We start from the raw sequence: 22641 nt of genomic DNA, 5'->3' as shown, positions 1-22641 counted from the left end.
ATATATACTATCTAGAAGATATGCTGGATTTGAAACAATTCTTCTGCAAATTAACCTGAATAACTTAACATCATAATTTAATAGAGTTACTGTTAAAGTGCATCATCCAACTAATCACAGACACTATTGAGTAAAAGTGCTTTGAACATTAACTCGCATGTTATTCCGAGAAAAAAAAAGAAAAATTTTTTCAATATGATTAGATTAATAAGTTCTTTTAACATTCTTAATGAAAGTAGATAATAATAATAATTTAATGACTTGTGAAGATGCTTGCAAACACCAATAAGACATCGGGTCATGATATATACATTATATAGTTATTTTATAAATAGAAACTATATAATTTAAAATTTATTTTCGTTGTTCGTCATTAAATTTATCATTAAATCAACAGATTAAATAGATTAACAGATGAACAGATTAAATATCTATAAAAGTATGGTTTAAAAAGTGTACTTATAAAAGTATTATATTTAATGAAGTACTTATAAAATAAGCTGTTCGTATTAATTCATATAAGACTGATAATAGCACAGATTTTATTAAAAATGGTTTTTATCAACATTAAAAAATTTTAAAGACAATTTATGTATCGTTTGTTTTTATTTAATATTTATTATAACAACTTTTCCTTTAGTGAAAGTAAAATTATTACTACAAGTTTTTGCATATTACATTAAAATTACACATAAGAATTAATTGCTATTATTTAAAATAATTTATGCAATTAAATAATTTTAAAAATTGTGTTTTTCAAAAGAAAAAATCAATCATTTTAATGTTGAGAAAATATTTTGCATTCAACCCATTTACTTCTTATATATTGTGTTTAATTTATGAAATTAATTATGAACTCATAATAGACTTCCTGCTTCCCAAATGCCTTCCTTGCCAGGTTTTTGCTACTACATTCGGTACGGTTTTTCCTTCCTCTGAGCACTTTTTTTGCAAATGCAATTTATTTTCAATAAAAGACTCAACCAACTTGAATTTTATGAATGAGCATAAAAAATACGTTTTCTTCTATTTGCTTCAGTGTCCGACCGCCTTTTATTTTACGAAACCATTCATAGGTTGTTTTATTTTTATTTTTATTTCATTTCGTTTTGTATCTTGTAAGCTTAATGACAAGCAGTTTTGTTTGTTTATTTTTAAAAATTGCCACACTCAAACTGGACGCAGCATGCATAATACCGCTTTCAGGGTCACTTAAATGTCGGTGTGTACTGCCTGCCCGTATATCCAATAAATGTACAACGAGAATCACTTTAAAAGGCTCACATATCCGCAATTCATTCTACGATTGTATGATATGTTGGCCTTTACAGTCAACTACTAACAAGCAGCCAACAAGCAGCCAACAACAAAAAACAACCAACAAACAAGTAAACAAACAAACAAAGAATAAAACATCAACAAAGTCACAAACTTGCTAAAAGTGTTATAAACAAAACAGATTGTATCGCATTTCCCTGTTGGATGGACTTCACTTTAATATTGGTTTGGATTGATGAAGTTCTTCGGTGCTGTTATTTACGACTCAAACATTACGTACAAGTATTACATGGCTAATGTCTGGCACTTTTCTTAGTAGCTTTCATCTGTTCTGTTCCGTTCTTTTCAGTGCTGTTTTGTTTTATATAATTTTGCCTTTCGTCTTTGTACTTTCCATTTTGACTTATTTCCGGAGTTCACCCTTTCAGTGTTAAACGGTGGATATAAATTGTATCACTTGGTTGACCACGCATCAATTCCAAACATGTCAGTCTTAAGTTTGTTTGTTTGTTTGTTTGTTTGTTAACCGGGCCAATACTAAAGTTGTTATGTCTTTTTGATTTAGTCCTTTTCATTTCTCACAGCCACATATCTTGTTTTCGGTTTCGGTTTTGATATCGTTCCCGCGGTGGATGAGTATCGACTTTCATTTGAACTTTACTGGGATTTCGACTGTATTTGAAGTGTTTGAGTGATTACCTCCAACTTTGTAGTGTAATTTGAGCTCATGTAAATGTTGGCTGCAAAAGTTAAACAGGCATTAACGCATTGCTTTGAGTTACTGTTACATAAGTGGATTTACAAAAAAATGAATTTCTTTACAAATAACACTTAACAAATTTAATGGAGCATGAAGAGTGCAATGCTTTTTACAGAATGATACGAAGAGTTGAGTATTTCAGATTTATAAAAAAACCTTCATAGATACATTTTTTATAAAAAGCATCACTCAATAGATTTTTTATTACTGTCACATTGTGGCCTATCTTTTTGTGACATAGAATTTTTCACAAAATTTTTTTTACAAAGGTAATTAATGAAAGTAGAAACGGTTAATTTAACGATTGATTTCCATTGCACAAGCACACTCACAAATTTCAAAAAGGGTCAATATTAAATTAAGTTTAATAACTGAGATATAAAATAGATAGTGAAACCATACATATATAGATATATATACAAAATATTGCATATAATGAAGATTTTTTGAATTACGTGAAAATACACCTGAAATTACTAATAACTGAAAATTTTGACTATATTTTTACCTCACATAGAGTTTACTTTCCTAAATATTAATACATTGACAATAACATTTGACATTAATAAGTATTTTTATAATTGAAAATTTGTGTATTGTTTCACATAGAGTTTTTTTGAAAGCAAAAAATAAATATTGATATATTGACAATATTTCTTACATTAAGCTTTCAATAACTCAATATTTGTTTATTACCTTACATTAAGTTTGCTTTGAAGTCAACAAATAAATATTGATATATTGACCATTTTTCTTAAATTAATGTTTCGATAACTAAAAATTTGTGTTTTACCTCACTTTGAGAGCAAAAAATAAATGTTGAAATATTGACAATATTTCTTATATTAATGTTTCAAATACTGAAAATTTGTACATTATCTAACATAGAGTTTACTTTAAAAGTAAAAACTACATACTGATATATTGACAATAGTTTCTTTTATTATTAACTATCTAATATTTTTTAAAAAAAGTAATAATTTAGGGAGACGCAGGCAAAGTTTCTTCTTAATGTTTGGCGAAGCCTATTACTGTAACTTTATGTTTAGACTATTGTACTTAACTCAACTAATATGCAACAATAGTGTCATTTTTCATACAAAATCTATACAAAATTCATATAAAAGCAATACTCTGAAGGTTCAATACATCTAGAAGTAAACATATTATATTATATTGCATGGCACTCCCCTTATATTAAGTGCAAAGAAGTGGCTGAGTCTACATTGAGAGAGTAAACGTGTGTACTGAAATAAAACAAAGTAACATTTAAGCAATTGTGATGTACTTCTTATAAGCTTGAAGTGGATGTTTTTTCCCCTAAAACTCGATTATTATTATTGTAAAAAAAGAGATTATTCCATCACAACTTTAAGAACTATTGTGTATTTTATACTTTGCTCTAAAGTAACTCACTTATGAGTCACTATCTATACTAAATTTCAGTTCATCAGATGCTGAATATTTAGATCTTCTTCTTTAATAAGTGCATGTTAGTTCCTTCTCTTTTTCTTTGCAGTACCTACTTGAGTTAATTAACTCAATTAAATGAATTGCATGTAAAAACTCTTATTGTGGTATCCAGATTGAATGCTAAAATCCTTAAATATATATGCATTTTGTATTTACATCTTATGACTAATTCTTTGTAATTTTTTCATTGCTGATTCTCTCTCAATTGAAAAAATTTAAATAGTAATAGTTTTTATATAGAAGTAACTCTTAGTACACTTTTATAAATACTCTCGATCTAATTTTGTCTTCCTATGAATCATGCATAACTCATTGGTTTTATATATTTTTGACTGTTTTACGGCCTTTCGCATGAATCAGTCTATAGCTTCTATAGTTCCTGGCTTAATATTCATATTTATTAATTTCTCCTCCATTTTGTAGAACTAACAAGAGTCAACTAACTCAATTGTATTTAATTCAAAGCTTTAAAAGGAACTCAACCAATGCATAACTCATTGGTTTTATATATTTTCAGTCTATAGTTTCTACAGTTCCTGGCTTCATATTCATATTTATTCATTTCTGCTCCATTTTGTAGAACCAGCAAGACTCAACTAACTCAATTGTATTTAATTCAAAGCTTTAAAAGGAAGTCCTTCACATCTACCTTTAATAAAATTTATGGTATGTTATACATTTAAAACTTTTTTTTTGAATACATTGAAGTTAATATTAATGAAATAAAAAAAAATTTATTAAAAGAATTTGTTTGCACTCCCCTTGACTAACATTTTTAATAGAGTGAATGTTATGCATATTATTATATTTTATTTGAACACTTAATTAAATAATTAATAGTAATTTAAAATAATTTTCGACATATATTTCAATAAAATCTAATTTAACCGAACTTACGTTTGTTCATTTAAAAATTCAAATTATTGTTAAGTAATATTTATAAAATTGTTAAAATTTTTGGTTTTATTTAAAAAAAATGTTTTAATACAAATATTTCAGAGTTTATATTTTATTATCCATTCATAATTTAGTTAGTTACAACATAAACTCTTGAAGGGCATTTTTGATTTTATTAAACATTTATGATAGTTTTAAATCCTCTAAACCTTAGAATGTATAAGTTATGAGTCAATGGATTAAAGTGTAACCTGTCTATAGTAAAATATGTTAAATGTACTTATCCAAACAAATTATGTTACTTTACCCATTTTGTTAATAAGATATGGTAATACAGAAACTTTATTATTTGAGATAAGACATTCATTCCTATTCTCAATAAATTATTTAATACGAGTAATAGTTGCTTCGTGTGAACGAAGAAATAAATAAAAACTTAACTTTACAAGATTAGTAATATGACTGCTTTTATTTTTAAATATATAAACGTTGTTAAGATATATATGTTATTTCTTAATTATTGAAATCACACTTCCCTACATTTTATGTATTAGCTTTTTCTTCAACATAATCACATATCTGTGTAATCAAGTATCTTTTCCGTATTTCCAAAACCTTTTATTGCTTAGTTTCATTTTCTGTTAAGTACCTCAATTTCAGCTAAGTAAAATTTAACTAAATCACTAATTAGCTAAAAGCATTATTTATCTATTTACATAAATAGCTACTTAAGTGTTACAACAGGATGTCTTTAACCATAAATATTTACAACAATAAACTGAAACTAATAGAATACTAATAGCTTGTGAGGCGAGCTTATAAAATTTTACGAAATTTTTCCAAGTGTACGAGTATTTTTAATGTCTTCAACTCAAGAAGTTTCCTTTATATTTGTGCAGTTGTTGCTGCTGCATAATTGCAGCTTCTGTTACCGAACTAAAGAGCTTTTAAAGATAGCAAAATGTTGGTTCAAATTACATTTAATGCGGAATACTACTACGGAATACCAAGGTTATTATATTCTCGATGAAAACATATTCCAACATTCTCTTATATATACATACATATGTATATATAAGTTTGTATACATGTACTCGCTTACTAATATAAACGTTTACGAAGAACCGCAATATTTTCTGCAATATTCGCATTATGCATGCACAAGAAGTGGTTCCACCTCCGCCTTTTCGAGTTCAATTGTGTTAACAAGGAGGTTTTACCTTATAATTGTTTTATTATGCCACGAATATAGACTTACAAACCAAATGCTGTAATATATACAATATAAATATATATATACATATATACATATTTCTATTAGAGTATATTAATTTTCTTAAACAATCTTAGGATGGCGTATGGCACATGTTCCACTTTTAGCGTTAAGCGTTGTTTATATTCCTTTGTTTTATTGACGCATTAATAGTTTCGGTTCGTAAATAGCTTTTTAATAGCGAACTTCATAAATTGCTGGCTGGCTGTTATTGCAGTGATATTGCAGTGGTTTCACTGATGCATACTGAAGTATCTACAAATATTTGGTTTAGAAATGAATTGAAAATGTAATGAAGTTGTTTAATGTGGGAAATGAGAGTTCTGTTATATGCACAGATTTGTAGTTAACTATATTTTGTATTGTTCGAGTAATTTATACTCAGTTCACTTATTTTGCATAGCAATTTTATTGAAATAAAGTCTTCAATATTTTATAAGAATATTAATTTTGCATTTCCTTAAGAGTCTTCAGCTGTTGAGCTAAAGTACTTCCTACTGAAAAGTGTGCACGTTGAAGTTTTTAATAAGATTCTGTTATTTTGTAAAAGTTTTTATGAAAATATTTTAATAAATTAAATAGAAGAACAATATAAAAAGTTTAGAAATTTTTAAATTGTTCAAACAAAACTTAAAATTTTATATACTTTATTTGCTGCCACTGCCACTGCAACTGCAACTGCCAGTGACTACAAATTATAGATTACAACAAAAAAAACAATTTATAGTTGTTTAAGTAGAATACGAACATTAATGCACTTTTACTACAACATTAATGTGATATTCGTTCGATATCATAGACGGAATGCTTTATTTTTATACTTAACATATAAATAGTATCTGATGCTCACTTATGTTACTATATAATTATGTTAGTTTTATAATAACAATTTTATATTAGATGTAAAATTCTTAAAATCTCATAATAACAATTTTATTAAACTAATATTAAATATTAGTGACTATTAAAAATGTGTCAATGTGTGAAAGTATAAAATTCTTAACAAAATTTTGTGAAATATGACTTTGAAATAAAATAAATCAAATTTGTCAAAGCTAATTTAAATGTAGTCTATTTTTATGTTAATTAATAATGAATAAAATTTAATATTACAAAACACACTTAAATTACAATTCTTTGTAATGAACTTGATATTTACTTACATTCACACTTGCATCTAGCGGTCTTTATGTATTTATATGAATCCTGTTTGAAGCCTTGTTGTTTAACGTGAGTATTAAGGAGAAAAGCAAACACACACAGTGACTTAATACGGTTCCCCGACAAATTGTATTTTAGAAACCAAGAAATAAATGGATTTAATAATTTGAATTCTTCTCCAATTTTGTACTTTAAGTGCAGTTAGTGCTTCCACAACTTGATCACTACACCGAAAATATGGTCTATTTCTATGTCTCCTTCTTTCAAATGCCATTACCATTGGTTCTCACGGCATGACCAATCCAGCGAAACCACCAGATGTTATTTCGTTGAATTGTATCAATGTCGTAAAAACCCCCTTACAGCTTGTGGTTTATTCGGATGAGGTATTCGTCGTGAACTCATAGTGAATCAAAGACCTTACAAATAACATTTCTCTTGGAAAATTCCAGTGCAGTGTCAACATTCTATGATAGCTTTTATATTTCAGTGGCATATAGATGCACAGGTAGGATGAGCGACCTATTGAACCTAAATTTTATCAGTCGTGAGAGCTTTACATTCCAAATGCTTGCTGAGCCCATAGTAGGGCTCATTAACGTGATGATTTTTATGTGATTTCCAGGCTGACATCGTTATTGCATGTTACGACGGTGCCAATATAGATAAAACATCTTTGACAAACTTGAAAGTATAGTCATCAGCTACCAGCTTGTCGTTTAAGCTATGCTTAATTCTACAAGTAGGAGATATATATTTTATTTTGACCTCATTCACCAGTAAGCCCATTTTCTCAGATTGCTTTTCGATAACACCAAAGACAGTTCTAACATCACGCTTGCTACGTCAAATGATGTCAATGTCGTCAGTGTGAGAAAAAAGCTAGAAACATTTCTACAATATTTTGCGATTGTGATACACATCTGCTTGACACGTGATCATTTGATAAACGAGGTTATAGCCTTAAGGTGCTTATGAGGACGGACCGCCGGTAAACACATACACATTAATTATTTTTTTAGGCTGTTTTAGTTGAAGTTGTAAACATGTAAATTTATTTAAAATAGCAATATATACTATGTCACAATTTCAATAATAGGAATCGCTTTTAGTATCTGTTTAAAAGATTTTCGTCTATTCTCACGGCATGAGTTCGTAACCAAATGTTTTATATGAGGTGTGATCAAACATTTGCCTCAATCTATTTTAAAATGTTTTTCCTTTATGTGTGGGTAGTGCTGTGGTATATAAGTACGTGCTTTTATTCGAGTTTAACGCACGATTATATTAGGCTGTACACTCAAATTGCAAATCTCCGCCTTAATTTCAACATCAAATTATTAATAAAATTGTTTTTTATGTTGTTGTTATATTTTCCTTTTTACTGTTCTATGATTAACTCAATCTTTTCAATTATCTTTAGCATTACACAGTCATGTCAACAACATAAACTATTTTTATCTCAAAAGGTTTTATCACAGATTTCAGTTTCCAATATTTAATATTACAAGTTAAAATTTAAAAAAAAAGCGTGTTAAAGTTTATCTAGAAATAATGAGCAAAAGCAAATTATTATATTAAATTTTTCTACCCCCTACTTAGATTTTCATAATTTAGTAATAAGAAATTCATATTACAATTTCTTAATGGGGAACTATAACATTCTCATACATTTTTTAAATTTTTTTTTCAAATATTATTTATCATCTTACCATACTTTGACTATTATTGGAACTTTTTCTAATGCACTCTTTTTCATGCAAATGATCTTTAAGAATATGCAATATTATATTATTAATAAAAAAACAATATATATATATATTGGAATAAAAAACCTTTTTTACTTATACTCCACTCAGAATGATCTTTAAGAGGCTGTCCAAGAAATGTTACTTTCTACATGTAAAGAGTAACCAATATCGTTATAATATTAGTTTAATCTTAGTTTAATATTAGTTTAATTCTCGAACATAGTAAAGTCACTTATTATAGGTTTTATAACCTATTCATATTTCTTTCGATTAAGATTGTTTAATAATAGTCTCTTAGAAAACTGACTAGCATAGCTGTTTTATATGCTAGAGGCTTTAGCAAGATATTTATTATTTCTCGTAAGTATTTTCAGTAAATCTGCTATTAAGTTTTATTGACATAAAGGATTCACTGAAAGTCATTTGTAATTTTCACTATATTTATACTGATATAATTATTCTTGGGAAATCCAGTATTTTTTGTTGTAGAACAACCATTCTTAATAATCTTTCAACATGTTTAGTAACATAAACTAAACTTTGACAAAAAATTCCTAATCCTCAGTTTGGTCGCTTTTCGTTCTTTGTAAGATTAGGATATAATTATTTTGAGCTTCTGTTGAAATTGTGTCTGAGCCAGTCACAAAAAAAATTTTATTTTTATATCTGTACGACGAAAATTAATGCTAATAATAATTTAGCTAATTTTATATCATATTTCAAATTTATTCTTCATAATAATTTACTTTTATTACTGCTCTGTAAATAGACAACATTAAAAAAATTATTATAATTTTCAATGCAACCCACTGAGTCTAATTGATTACTCATAATAAATATAAGTTCGGTGACCAATGCGACAAGGTTCATAGTATATAAATTCCATATAAGCAAAATAGTCCTTTGTTGCAAAAATTGAACATTTTTCCAAAATAGTATAAATCCATCTGCTGGTCTCATTATTTTCACCGATATTTGTTTATGTGCTTATAAATACTGTGGTAGAGTAAAATATGATGTTTTTAAATAAATGTGCTCAAATAAATATGTAGTAACCGCACATAACTAATGCATTTATTTATTATATTACAGTTCACACTATATACCAACGCCCGTTCACACATTATCCAGCACAACAGCAACGACAATAGGTGCAACCGGAGTAGGAGCAACAACCATGGGCTTGTGCTCAAATCAATTACCGCCAACAACAAATATATCCAATGCGACTACCACAGCGACAGCATCAGCAGCTCTTGGTTACATTAATGGCATATTGTATATGGAACATGATGCTACTAATGCCACTAATACAACAAAACCTCCAGCACAACATCCAAATCCAAATTCACATTCACTTATACAACAGCAGCAACAACAGCAGCATCAACAGCAACAACAACAACAGCATCTACAACAACACCAACGACATCGACAACTTAAGCCACCTAACATGGACAGCAACAATATGGTTCATGCTGAGTATAAAAATGACGTCGATCATAAAAAGGTTAGCGTTGACTATGACGATGACAATATTGATAATGCCGACCATGAAGATGAGACCGATTCGTTTGCGTCGATGGAAACACTTTCCGACAATGTAGCAATTTGGGTTGATGGCGAAAAGCATTGGATATCTGGTGTTGATTCAAATACAACATGTGCGGATTTGATATGTGCGTTGCTCAGTTATCAAGACGGTCAACAGATGTTTGCAAGCGATGCCCAGCCAATTGATGAAAGTGCTAACAAAAATATCAACAATAGCAACAATAACAGTAAAAGTAACAGCAGCAACAACAACAACAACAACAACAACAATAGTGATACTGCCGGTAACAATAGCAGCAATAATCCCATCAATCAATCAAATACAAATACCAAAGAAGATATAAGCAAAAATACGCAAACAAATACAACAAATACAACAAATACAACGAATACATTAAATACAACAGCCAAGGATATGAATATGAGTGCCGCTCCAGGCGTTAACCAGTCGTTAAACGACTACGTCATTGTGAAGCAACATCGACACTGTGAGGAATATTTGGACGGAAGTACAAAAGTTTTTGATGTGCTGCCAACTCGAGACATAACCGACAGGAAAGAGGTAATCGCAACATGAATATCCTTAAGTTATTCCCTTAGTTATACACATTGCAGTTCCTTTCAATAAAATTGTATGCAATATTTTCTGTACTCTTGCTGCATTTCAATTTTATTTTTACAACAAAAAATACAAGAAAAAAATCGAAGAACGAAGAACGAAGAACGTTCCCGCGTGCAGGTCACGCAAAGCAATTCAACTGAAATCTTACGTTTTTGGTTTGTATTCCGTTTAAGTAATTGCACGCACGCATCTGAGTGTTGAACTTCTTGTTGGTAGTTTGTTTCGCCTTGCATTTTATACCGCCGCAGTGTTTGCAAAAAAAAAAAATATGTATATATATATATAAAAACAAAAAATAAAATTTTTTGACAAGTCACGCAATTTTCTTTTAACTTTTTAACCACAAATTCCGTTCTTATTTCTTATTTCTGTTTAACATATAAATTTTTTTCAAATTCCACACTTAAGTGCGAACTTACATTGCGGCGCTTGGCTGCATCACCTCTAATCACAACGCAAGTCGCCTCCTTGCTTTCGACCGATAAGGATAGTGGCATAGCGGCAAGTCCGGTGGGTAGCGCGCGAAGTGCACGTTTTCGACGTCGTAAACATAAATCGTCCAATTGGTTGGCACAGAGCAATACTTTACATCCGAAACTAGCACAACGAGGCAATTACACAAACGAACGTCTGCTAAAAATTATACTTGCCCAGGATGAAACCATACATCGTCAGTTGTCACTGTTAAGGTAAGCAACACCTTTTCCGAGTTCTTGTTCCAGTCACAGTTGATATCAGTTGAAATAGTTATTTATGAATTTGTTCTATGTTTTTATTTCAGAGAGAAGGAACGACAAATATCTAAAATCGAAGAGGAAAAACATCGTGTGAGAGAACGGGAACTGGGTAAAAATTATTTACTTGAAACATATTTAAATGGACTCGATGAAGCTGAAGTTGAACCAGATTTATGTGATGGAGTAGAAATTTTTATAGGTGAGATAAATTTTATAATCCTATTTGATTTTGTTTATTTAAATTGGTGCTCAATGATAATAGAAAAATGTACCTATGTGTTAACAATCTAAAATTTATACCAAAACAATAAAAATTATTTAATATTTATTATTTATATATTTTAAAAACTAAATTTAATTGCTAGTACTCATTTATATATTTTTCAGTTAAAGTTAAAAGAAAAATTTAAATTATATATTTAATTATATAATTATAATATATATATGTACATTTTAATTTTATATATAATCATAATAATATAATTAAATCATTATTATTCAGCAATACATTCTTTAAATTAAGTGTAGATCCTTGCTATACACAAGAAAGAATAATATAAAATCGTATAATAAATAATGCCTCTATAGAAATATGTACTAAAATTAACTATTAAAAATAACAATAATTAATTACTAAAATTATTCTATAGCTGATTTATGATTTCATTCTAATGTAAAACAGCAAGTGAATTTGTTAATGAATTTTCACAATTACAAACCTTCAAATTAGAACATACAATTACAGCTTTAGGTCAGTGGGATAATTGGACTCTAAGCTTCAAATTTTTCAGGGCACCAGTTTAACCAGTTTAACTTATAATCGCAAAAACTGTTTACGAATTAATAAATATAACACATATTTCCAATAGACTGAAAAAGCATACTGAGAATGGGTTTTTGGTAATACTCGAATATGCTGTATGATCAGCCAAAAACGTAAATGCAAAATACAATTTTTATTTATAGAATTTTTGCCCTTTCGTTCACAATGAAATATTTTCCCTTAAGTTTCTTGGAAAACTGCGTTGGCCGATAATTACAAAATTGGTGTTCACCAATCAATCAATTTATGCAAATAAAGTAGCGCAGTGAGGGCGTGAGAACATTGATTGATGCCCTGCTTTCAGAAATACAGTAGTGGTCTGGAGGCAAGGCTGCATTTCCTTTTTTGACCCTTTAGTATTATTAATCAAAGTGATTTTAATCAAATGACTAATAAGCAATTTAAAAAAAACATTTAAGTTCATAAGCCAATTTTGTGACAATGTATTTCGTGTTTCGAATAATTGACATTTTAAACAAACTTTTAATATTTTAATCTAGTTAATTAAATGTCAAAGAGTGTATTGCGTTTAATGTGACCCCATAAATATTTTAATTAGTCATAAATAATTGAAATGTTCAGTTGCGATATTGCAATGACGTTTTAAATATCCTTTTATTCATGTAAATACATTATTAATATTTTAAATATTTTTTCTTCCTGCTTTTGAATGGTTATTAAAGCAAAGGAGGTTGTTTCATGTCAATTAAAGTCATAACCTTATATTTTATATATTGTATATATAAAGTTTAATGGTTGAAAAGGTTGTTGAGATTAGTTGTTTGGGTTTGGCAGGGAAAAGTTATTCATTTGTAAATAATTTCTTTTTTATTTAAATATGCATAAAATATTTGTATAAATTTCAACGAAATAATTAAACTGCTAATAAATGCTACTTAGATTAGGTTCTCCTAATTAGCATAATAATGATCTTGAAACTTAAAATTTATTATGCCATTTCTTTTAATTATGGAGCCATGATTTGCTAATAAGTCCTCCCTTCTCCCTTCTCCATTTACAAATTACTGTAAATTACTGCCATTTAGAGAGCTTACATTTAAATGGAATAATTGAAAGAAATAACACTGAAAGGGAAAACTTTACAAACCTTTTCATATTTATAAAAAAAATAAAGAAAAATTGAAATAATTTTTTTTTAAAAACAATTCTTTATGCTGTTGTGATGTAACTTTTTTGTCAATGAAATATTAAGCAAAATATTAATGTCTTGCCAAATATGTTACCTTATACAATAAGCATTAAGAAGCCACAGGCTAAACTGAATACAAAGTACATATATAACCAGAAGTAAGTGAAATATAAACCTTGAAAATCTCTTCGTGTCTTTTTATTTTATGTTTATTTTCAAATTTTTTTACAAGATGAAGCCACATTGTGCATTTTCACATAAGCCAAAATATTATATACAATGCAGGATAACAAAAGGATGTCTTTGTAGAAAGCGCCCGTACGTATGGAGGTATGAATTTAAAAGGGATTCAGAGATTGTAGGAGTTTTGTGTTGTAAGTAACACAACAAAATAATGCATAAGCACGGTAAAAGGTAAAATATGAAAACGTAGAATTAAAAGAAAAACGAGCAGAAGAATACAGTAATAATACAATGTGCGCACCGGAAGTATCTGTTGCGAATAATGCTTTAAAATACACATTATCTTTATTTAAAGAAGACGAGCTCATATCCTACATCTCACATCCCACATTGCACAAAGCACAGAGCACATCGCACATCGCACATGAAACAGATTTACTCTTCTCAAATTGTATGCATCAGACACATGATTTAAGTACAATTTTTCACCCTACATCTACAAAATGAATTTATTTCAATTTACTACAAACTTTAGAGCACCGAGAAGACAATACGCTCTATGTGTACTTTTAAATTAATCTTTTGTTATTAAATGCAATTTTTTTTAGAGTGTACATTTTTCATATCTTTTTCAAGAATACTTTTCGTAAGAAAATAGAAGAAAAGTTATATTGTTATTATCTAAAAATATATTTTTTCTAGTTTCATTTTATAATTTATTACCATCTCAAGATATTAGGTGACCTTCATAAAATATAATAGTATAGTTTAAATAGCAGTTTTGATTTAAATAATTTTTTAAAAGTATTGTTTTATAAATCAGTTGGCTTGTTGGCTGCAGTGGCAGGTCAGGTGATAACTTTACATTAACCTCAACCAGTGATTTTTCGCCGTTTTACTACCACAGTCCAAGCAAGAAATTTTAAAATGGAAAGATACAGACTGAATCTATCCCATCGAATTAAAACAATTTCATAGGTCTGTCATATTTACCGATAAACAATAAATAAATAAGTTGACAAAAAAGTACTTCCCTAAAAACTCATTTCTTCTGGACACCAGAGTTTCCTAGTGTTTAATAGTTTCCTTTTTCTGCAGGTTTCCCTAACTGCAAGAACTGCTAGAACATTATAAGAACATGGCAGAGAACTGCAATGTAGAATTCACATGATTATTTTTGATGAGTTCCCAAGATCAAGATTTATTGTAAGCGAGCTATGTTAACTTAGTTATAATAAAATATTTAAATAGTTTCATATTTCAACAACTTTAACTATAGTTCTTTCTTTGAACTTGTAGTCAGTAATGTTGATTAAACTATTTTAAATAGAAATGAGGAATAGTGAATGATAACAATGAAATTTTAATTCTTAATTAATTGAATTGGTGTGTAGCTTTTACTATTTACCTCGTAACTCAACTGAGCACCTCCAACTTAACGAAGGTCGATCTACAGCGATTTTCGTTCAATGATATCGCTAGTCGCTTCTTTTTGCCTGAAGAGTTATTCTTTACTCTTACGAGAACATTAACTGAAGACCTCCATTATAATGGATTGCTCCCTATAGCGATTTGTGCTTAGTGACATTGCTTGAAAATATTATAGTTTGGAAACTGGTATTCTGCATAGTTATATAGTGGTGAATAACGAATAATGAAACCACATATTTTGGAATGAATATGAATCTCAAATATTATTTATTTTACTTAATAACATTCTCCATTATTTACTGTAATTAATTGAAATTTTAATAGACTTTAATTTTTCTACAACCACTTTTTATGATTTTAGTTACACCATCATATTAGTCTTTCAAAATTGATTTTGGATCAATATTTCAAACGAATTCTCTTAAATTTGAATACAAACATCATACACTGAAACTACTCAACTTTTTTATTACTTCAAAATATTAGTCTTTTTTACTGCATAAATTCTGTATTTAAAACAGATATTTTTTATTATATCCTTATCGACAGCAATTCTATCAACCAATCCATTTTGAAAAACCAGATTAATTCTGCTTTTAAAGCGAAAAAAGTTTTGTGTTTTTAATTTAGTAAACTACAAAATAAATTTACTTTTATCATCCATTTAATAGATAGATTATTTACAAGGAAGAAATTGCAACCACAGGTGGCTTTATTCTACCCTTTTACACAGCAACTTAGCTGCGATCATCCACATGATACATTAATTGCTTACAATAAAGGAAATATAGCCACAGGTGGGTTTATTGCACCCTATTTAAAATCTATAGGTTATTTTATTTTATTTTATTTTATTTTATTTTATTTTAATTTAATTAGTTTTTGATGCCGAATTCCTTTAAGGTTCATCTTTGTTAGCTTTTATTGTTCAATCACCAATTGCTTAGAATAGTATAAAATTTGGAATTTAATAACTAAATGATTCACTGTCTTCCTATCTTTACAGTAATATTTTCATTCTTTTGGCTCAGAAATATCTAGTTTGTGTAGTTGGTAGTTGTGATTGTAGTGTCATGTAGTTTCTCTGTGAAGGATTCTTAATTTACATCTAGAAGATATATCGCGTCATCTCTCCTTTTTTTTTTATTAAAAGTATTTTCTTTTTTTCTGTACTAAGTAATTATAATTCCTTTAATGATGATATGATATCATATTCATCTTTTACTGCAAAGCCTTTAATTGGGCTGAATTCTATGCAGGGATTACCTTCTTAGTCTGATATCTTTTATTAAGTCCCATTCTCATATTGTTGCAGTATGTATGAATTTTTTTATTTTAACAATAAATGTCTATATGTCTACTATGTTTCAATCTAATAGCATTTGCTTTGAACTTAGTTTCAAGGCTTTTTAGCAGAATCACACATCCTGCTACTATATCGAAAAGTTACTTTAAATAGTTCTTATTGAATTAGAAAGTTTGTTAAATTCTGATTCATTAATACTTACTTATTATTATTTCAACTATTTTTAATAAATGATTCTGCAACCATCATATTCTACAATAGAATATTTGAGGACAATTACTTATATTATATATAATACAAATATACAGTGCTGCGCAAAAAATGAAGGCCACTCAATTATTTTTCAATACACCAATTTCAAAGGGTAGTAACTCAAAGTACTGGAATGTTGTGTTGAAATAATTTTCTTTAAATGAAATACACAAAACTGAAATAGTATATAAATAGCATACATTTTCTTTTTTATATTAATTATTTATCATTTCTAAATTTATTAAAACAAAAAACAGTAAAAAAAGATATTAGATATTAAAGATTAAAGATATTAAAAAATATCTTTCAGCTTCAATATATCTTTTAATTTTAAATTGTGTCGATGGAAATTATTGACTACAAAACTCATTAGATTCTCTAATTGTTTATAATATTACTTTAGATAGATCCCTAGCCATTTGTGTAGTTTAAACTTGAACTTAAAGTGTTGAAATGAATTGAACTTCATAAGATTGTCAATAAGTAGTAAAGCTAAAAATAATGAAAACTATTTGTAAAGCATATATATTTTAAAAACAATATTGTTTGTTGTTCTTAATAATAATAAAAATGTAACCATAATTTAAGATGCCATTGCAAAACTTTTCCATCTGATACTTCTTCATAAGTATAAACTCGAGCTTTTTCCTTTAGTTACAATTTTGAGCGATCTTAATATTATCACACTTTTACAATGTTTTAAACACATTTCCTCATAGTTGTTACTAAAAACTTAAATGAACTCGAAAGAACCACCAAATTGAAGACACACTCACATATAAATATTTTATATAAAAAAAGTATGCTTAAACTTTCGACATTTTGAAACATTTCCAAACTTAAGGAACTTACTAAAAGGTAGAAATTTTCCAAACTTTAACCACATACTTCACAATTTACTCAGTATGTAGCGAAATCTGAACTCCTTAGACTCTAATTGAAGGGATTTTTACATTATGAATATTCAGAAGAAAATATATTACAAAATATTCGTAAATTAAATATATTAAAGTTGTGTAATATAATATAACTTTAATAAAAAATACAAATAAATACAAACTATTTAAATTTCCCTTGTCTCCTTAAAGCGAAAAAAGAAGAAAGGGTATTCCTACCTCTATCCTTGGGTAAAAAATGCATAAAATTTAATTTTAACTGCTTAAACAAACTTAAACAAAAATTTTAGTTATGTTTAAATATATTTCAAACATAATCACTATAAAAAATTAAACAAAAAAATCCTTTTAAATTCCCACGTTCTCCCTAAACCGAAAAATTTTCTATGGAAAAAGAGAAGAAATGCATGAAATTTAATTTTAACTGCTCTCTAGTCTTAAATTTTTAAACAAGTGCATCAGTTACTTCATTTTAAATAAATATATTTAATGTAAGTTTAATAAAAAATAAAAAAAAAACTCCCATTAAGTTGCTCAGTTTTTTGTCAAGTCAAAAAAAATGCATGAAATAAAAGGTAGAAAATGCATGAAATTTAATTTAAAACTGCTCTCTTACCTTAAATTTTTAAACAAAAATATCGTTCCGCACGTATGGATCCTTAAACCATACCAGAACCATAGCAGACAAACAGACAGACAAATAAAATAGCAGTCAAATTGACTTTGTTAAGGAAACAGATTGACCCTTAACTTTAGCTTTAAAATTTTATAACTTGCTTAAGTATTTTATGTTCATACAGTCATTGCTACCCATGTAGCTTCCTTCCTATTGAACTTCCTGTTTTCCTGAATGGTTTCCTCCTCCCTTTCCTGTGTCTTTACTTTGACTCTGACTCTAATAAAACGTTTTTACCAATTTATTTTGAAGCAAGCATATGTGACCCGATTAAGTCATTGAGCACCAACTGTAGCACATTTGCCTTTAAAAACAAATTCCCTTTATTAAAAATTTTAATAATTTTGCATACAGATGAACCATATCATCAATTTCCAGCTACGGAAATAACAACAAAAACAACTGTAAAAACAACAAAAGAAGTTAACTCGCAGCCAACAGCGAAAACAAAAAGTTCTCAGAAGATAAAACAACAAAAACAACAAAAGCAACGCAAACAATGTAAGAACGAAGACTTTCGCATCTCAACTGAAGAAACCTATAATGATGAAGTGAACTTACCGCCCACACCCAACGACAGCACAGCCAACGGAAATCCGAAGGAAATCGAATTGCAAATATTATGGCTGGAAAAGGTATATGCGATTAATAAGCAACTGCAACGGGAAGAGGAAATTCTGGTGAAGCTACATGCCAAAATACGTAAACATCAGGTGAAGCGTGCATATCAAACCAAAAACGAGGTACTTCAACAAATTGACAAACTCGACACTGAGATCGCACTTCAATGCTGTGACATAAGTAAAGTGGAGGATAATCTGATGACAACGGATGAACAACTTAAACAGAAACTTACTATACTAGAAAAGTTAAATGAAGAATTTGATGCAACCACAACAGCAACAACAACAACAACAACAACAATGAATGCACAACCAATAGGATTTGCTTTGCTCACTGCAGCCAACAAAGTCGGTGAAGACTTAGATGAAATAACTGAAATTAAAGACGCTGTTAGTAGCTGTGATATTAAAGCAAATTGCTCGCCTGTTACGTGCAATGCAAATAGTTTCGAAGCAAACAAACTAACGCAACCACAACAGCGACAGCAGCACCAGCAGCAGCCACAGCAGCAACACAATAATGTTAACAATATAATGGCCAATAAGATAACAACCCCAACAGCAGCAATAACAATAACAACAGCTGCTGGGGTCACAACGCACTACACGCCAACAATTTCTTCGATGGTTGGCTATACGCAAGAAAATAAAGTTTTGCATGACTCTACAACAACAACGCAGGCATTGATGACAACAGCAACAACATATACAGTATCACCACAACTGGCAACAAAAACAGAAGTAACAGAAACGGTGAATGCAGTGGCAACTTTTCAAACGCAAATTCCAAAAGTTAATTTAAACGAAATTTATACACCGGAAGATTTGCAAAATCTACAAAAGCTAATTGCGAAACCAGCAGACACAACAGTAGCAGCACAAACGAGAACTGCTCTACCAATTTTAATGCCAATAGCGGCGACATCAACAGCAACAGTAGCAGCAGCAACATATCTACCACAAGAGCCAACAATAAAAACAGTACAGCAGCACAGTAATTATCCAATTAGTGGCATTAATCATAACGATGGCAGTGTTGGCTGCATCACAGATACTTATTCGACTATGTCCAGTAATGTATTAACGTTACAACAGACCCACACAACTACCGAACAACATTTACCGCAACAACATCAATTGCAACAGCAGCAGCAGCATCAGCATCAGCAGCAACCGCCACCGTTACTCATCGATAAGAACATTTTACCACTGCATGTGAATAATGTTAAAACCGTTAAGAAGCAAATGTTCTGCCCAAAATCTCTTAATTCACCAACGTCAATCGCCATTAGGCACAACAACAATAATAACAGCAACAACAGTAGCAGTCAACAGCAACAGCAACAGCAACAACAACAACAACCTCAACATTACATACAGCAGTCCAGTAGCAACTATGTTAGTGGCATGCTACCATTAAGTACAATGCCAACGCAAGTACAGCAATTAATACCGGCGCCTTTGAATGTAAAAAATATTGACATCACTCGAATGGGTACACTAGTCTAAGTGTTTCATTTGTACTGTACAAATTATATAGACACCACTGCTGGCACTGTACAGCTGTGTTATGTTATAGTTGTCTTGCGGCTCACATGCAAAGTCAAGCGAACAACCGCCTTACTGATTCGAATGTGCGAGTTGCCATAAGACAATATCGTGGCAAGAGTTTAACTGTATCAGTTCATTTGCAGTAAATGGCTTTAAGCAAAATATTAAATGCAAACAACAACAACAAACCAATTTAACATTAATGTACATGAGTGTAAACATAAATATGTATTTGTTAATGCAAGTGTTACTTATGACAGTTAAATGCATTAAATGGTCCAACGCACACACACACACGCGCACACACACACACGCCAACTTACACTTGATAAATGTTAACATAAAAATTACTTAACACAGAAGAAGAGCAAAAACAACAAAAAAATTGAATTTATCTTTGTACCAAATTTCTGTTAATTAACCAAATAAAAAGATTTATAATGTATTAATTTATTTTAAATTATTTGTTATTTATTGCATCTGTTCAATATATGAAATGTAAGTATGTAAATATATATTACGGTTTCAGTGTGGATTTAAAATTAATGACTCGCATTCGCGTCAGATCCTTCATTCGTCCATTTCATTCATTCATTTCAGCATCGAATCCTTCCAGTAAAAACTGTGTGTTGCTTTTACTGTGTATGCGAGACTCGAAAAGCAATTTCACTGCTTTTCACATAAATTTAATTAAATTAATTAAAAAATTTGTTGTGAAATGCTTTAAGTGCACATAGATTACTGCTTACACAAAAACGTAGGCACAAAAAAAAAAAACAAAAAACAACCAAAACTTACGTTGAGTATTATTAAGTAAAATGGCCATTAATTGAACAATTTTTAATTTATTTTGTATGCAAATAAACTGTACAAAGATAAATTAAAGTCGACTCCATACGAAAAACTGAAAAAGGAATTTGTAACTACTTGATTAAAGAATAGTAGTTTGAGGTTACAAATGAAAGAAAAACCCTCAAACTGAAATTAAATCGTAAGAAGTGTTTAAATAATGTAAATACGAGTAATTCAACAGACAGCTGAATGAAATAACTACTGCATAAGTAAGACAAGTAATAAGTTAACTGCAATTATTAAAGAAAGTAAACAATTATGTTAAGGAACTTGAAAATTTCACAAACTCATACCTTAACAGTTAAATAAATGTTACTGTTAACATTAGAGTCCGTAAAACTGTGTATGAACAGTATTTATATTTGTAATAACTTAATATATTAGCATTAACATTCATTCATTGCAGCAAGCATAAATTGAATTTAAAAGTGTTGACATTAGAAAATTTACTTAGAGAAAAAAGTAAGAAGAGATACGTTTCAGGTTTTCGGCTCCATAAATTTTCAGAACAGAATAGGAATTCTCCTGATGAAGGCAAAAGCGAATTTGCCGAAACACGTGTAGAGATACACAAAAAAAAAAACTTTCGAAATAAAAGTTTATATATTTAAAAAACAAAAATAACCGCATTTAGAATAAAGTAAATTTTTCATAGTATGTATGATACTTTTACGTTTTATTCTGCATTAGAAGAATACGAATACAAGCCTCAAAAAGCTGCTATAGTCAAAACAACCTGTTTATTCTGACGTAAGCCTATCTGCAAGTGCTTCAGTCCCATACAGCTAGTGTAGCTAGTATTTACTTACTAATATGGCTATAACAACACATTACCGGGTTAATATAATTGATTATTATAATCATATAATAAAGTGTCGTATGAATAATACACAAAACCTATTGTTATCGCGTTTACGATTAGTAAATCTGGATTCAAACTGGATTTACTCTTGGTCTGTTAAATCCTGTTGCATAATCGAACATTTTTAAAGTAATCTAACATTTTTGTAGTAGTATAAGTAGACATTTATGTATATATTTCATAAGTACATACATATACCGAATCTTATCATACCTTTTTTGCCAAGTCATATAAAACAACTGTTAATTTGAGGGTAACCTTGCTGCTTTAGTATTGTATCTAGAGTGTTATAAGATATTCTCCAGTGTTATATATTTCGTTCGAAATTCACCAACGGCATTCGTTCAATTTTTTTGTATAAAACACATATACACATAAAGCATGTGAAAATCTATTATTCAATTATAATTCTCAATTACTTTAACTTACATTGGCCGTAAAAGAGCAATCACACCAATCATAAAATACTGCTTGCTAGCGGGTAGCTTAATGCTATGCTATTGTAATGTGAAATGTGTAATTATTGATTT

At 29.2% G+C, this 22641-nt stretch overlaps 1 protein-coding gene across 1 annotated transcript in view; it reads left to right on the top strand.

Moving 5' to 3' along the window:
* The window catches only part of LOC119670472 (putative mediator of RNA polymerase II transcription subunit 12), a 37720-nt gene extending 16904 nt beyond the window's left edge, over positions 1-20816 (top strand). Inside the window, exons 2-5 of the mRNA XM_038080745.1 lie at positions 9686-10709; positions 11178-11458; positions 11551-11705; positions 18578-20816. Of these exons, the coding sequence (XP_037936673.1) occupies positions 9686-10709; positions 11178-11458; positions 11551-11705; positions 18578-20355 (3238 nt within the window). The 3' untranslated portion in view covers positions 20356-20816. The remainder of the gene's footprint in view (positions 1-9685; positions 10710-11177; positions 11459-11550; positions 11706-18577) is intronic.
* Positions 20817-22641: the final 1825 nt, after the last annotated feature.

Source organism: Teleopsis dalmanni, chromosome 1 (assembly GCF_002237135.1).
Source record: "Teleopsis dalmanni isolate 2A chromosome 1, ASM223713v2, whole genome shotgun sequence".
NCBI lineage: Eukaryota > Metazoa > Arthropoda > Insecta > Diptera > Diopsidae > Teleopsis > Teleopsis dalmanni.
The sequence above is the reverse complement of the archived record's forward strand: the minus strand, read 5'-3'. Positions and strand labels throughout refer to the sequence as shown.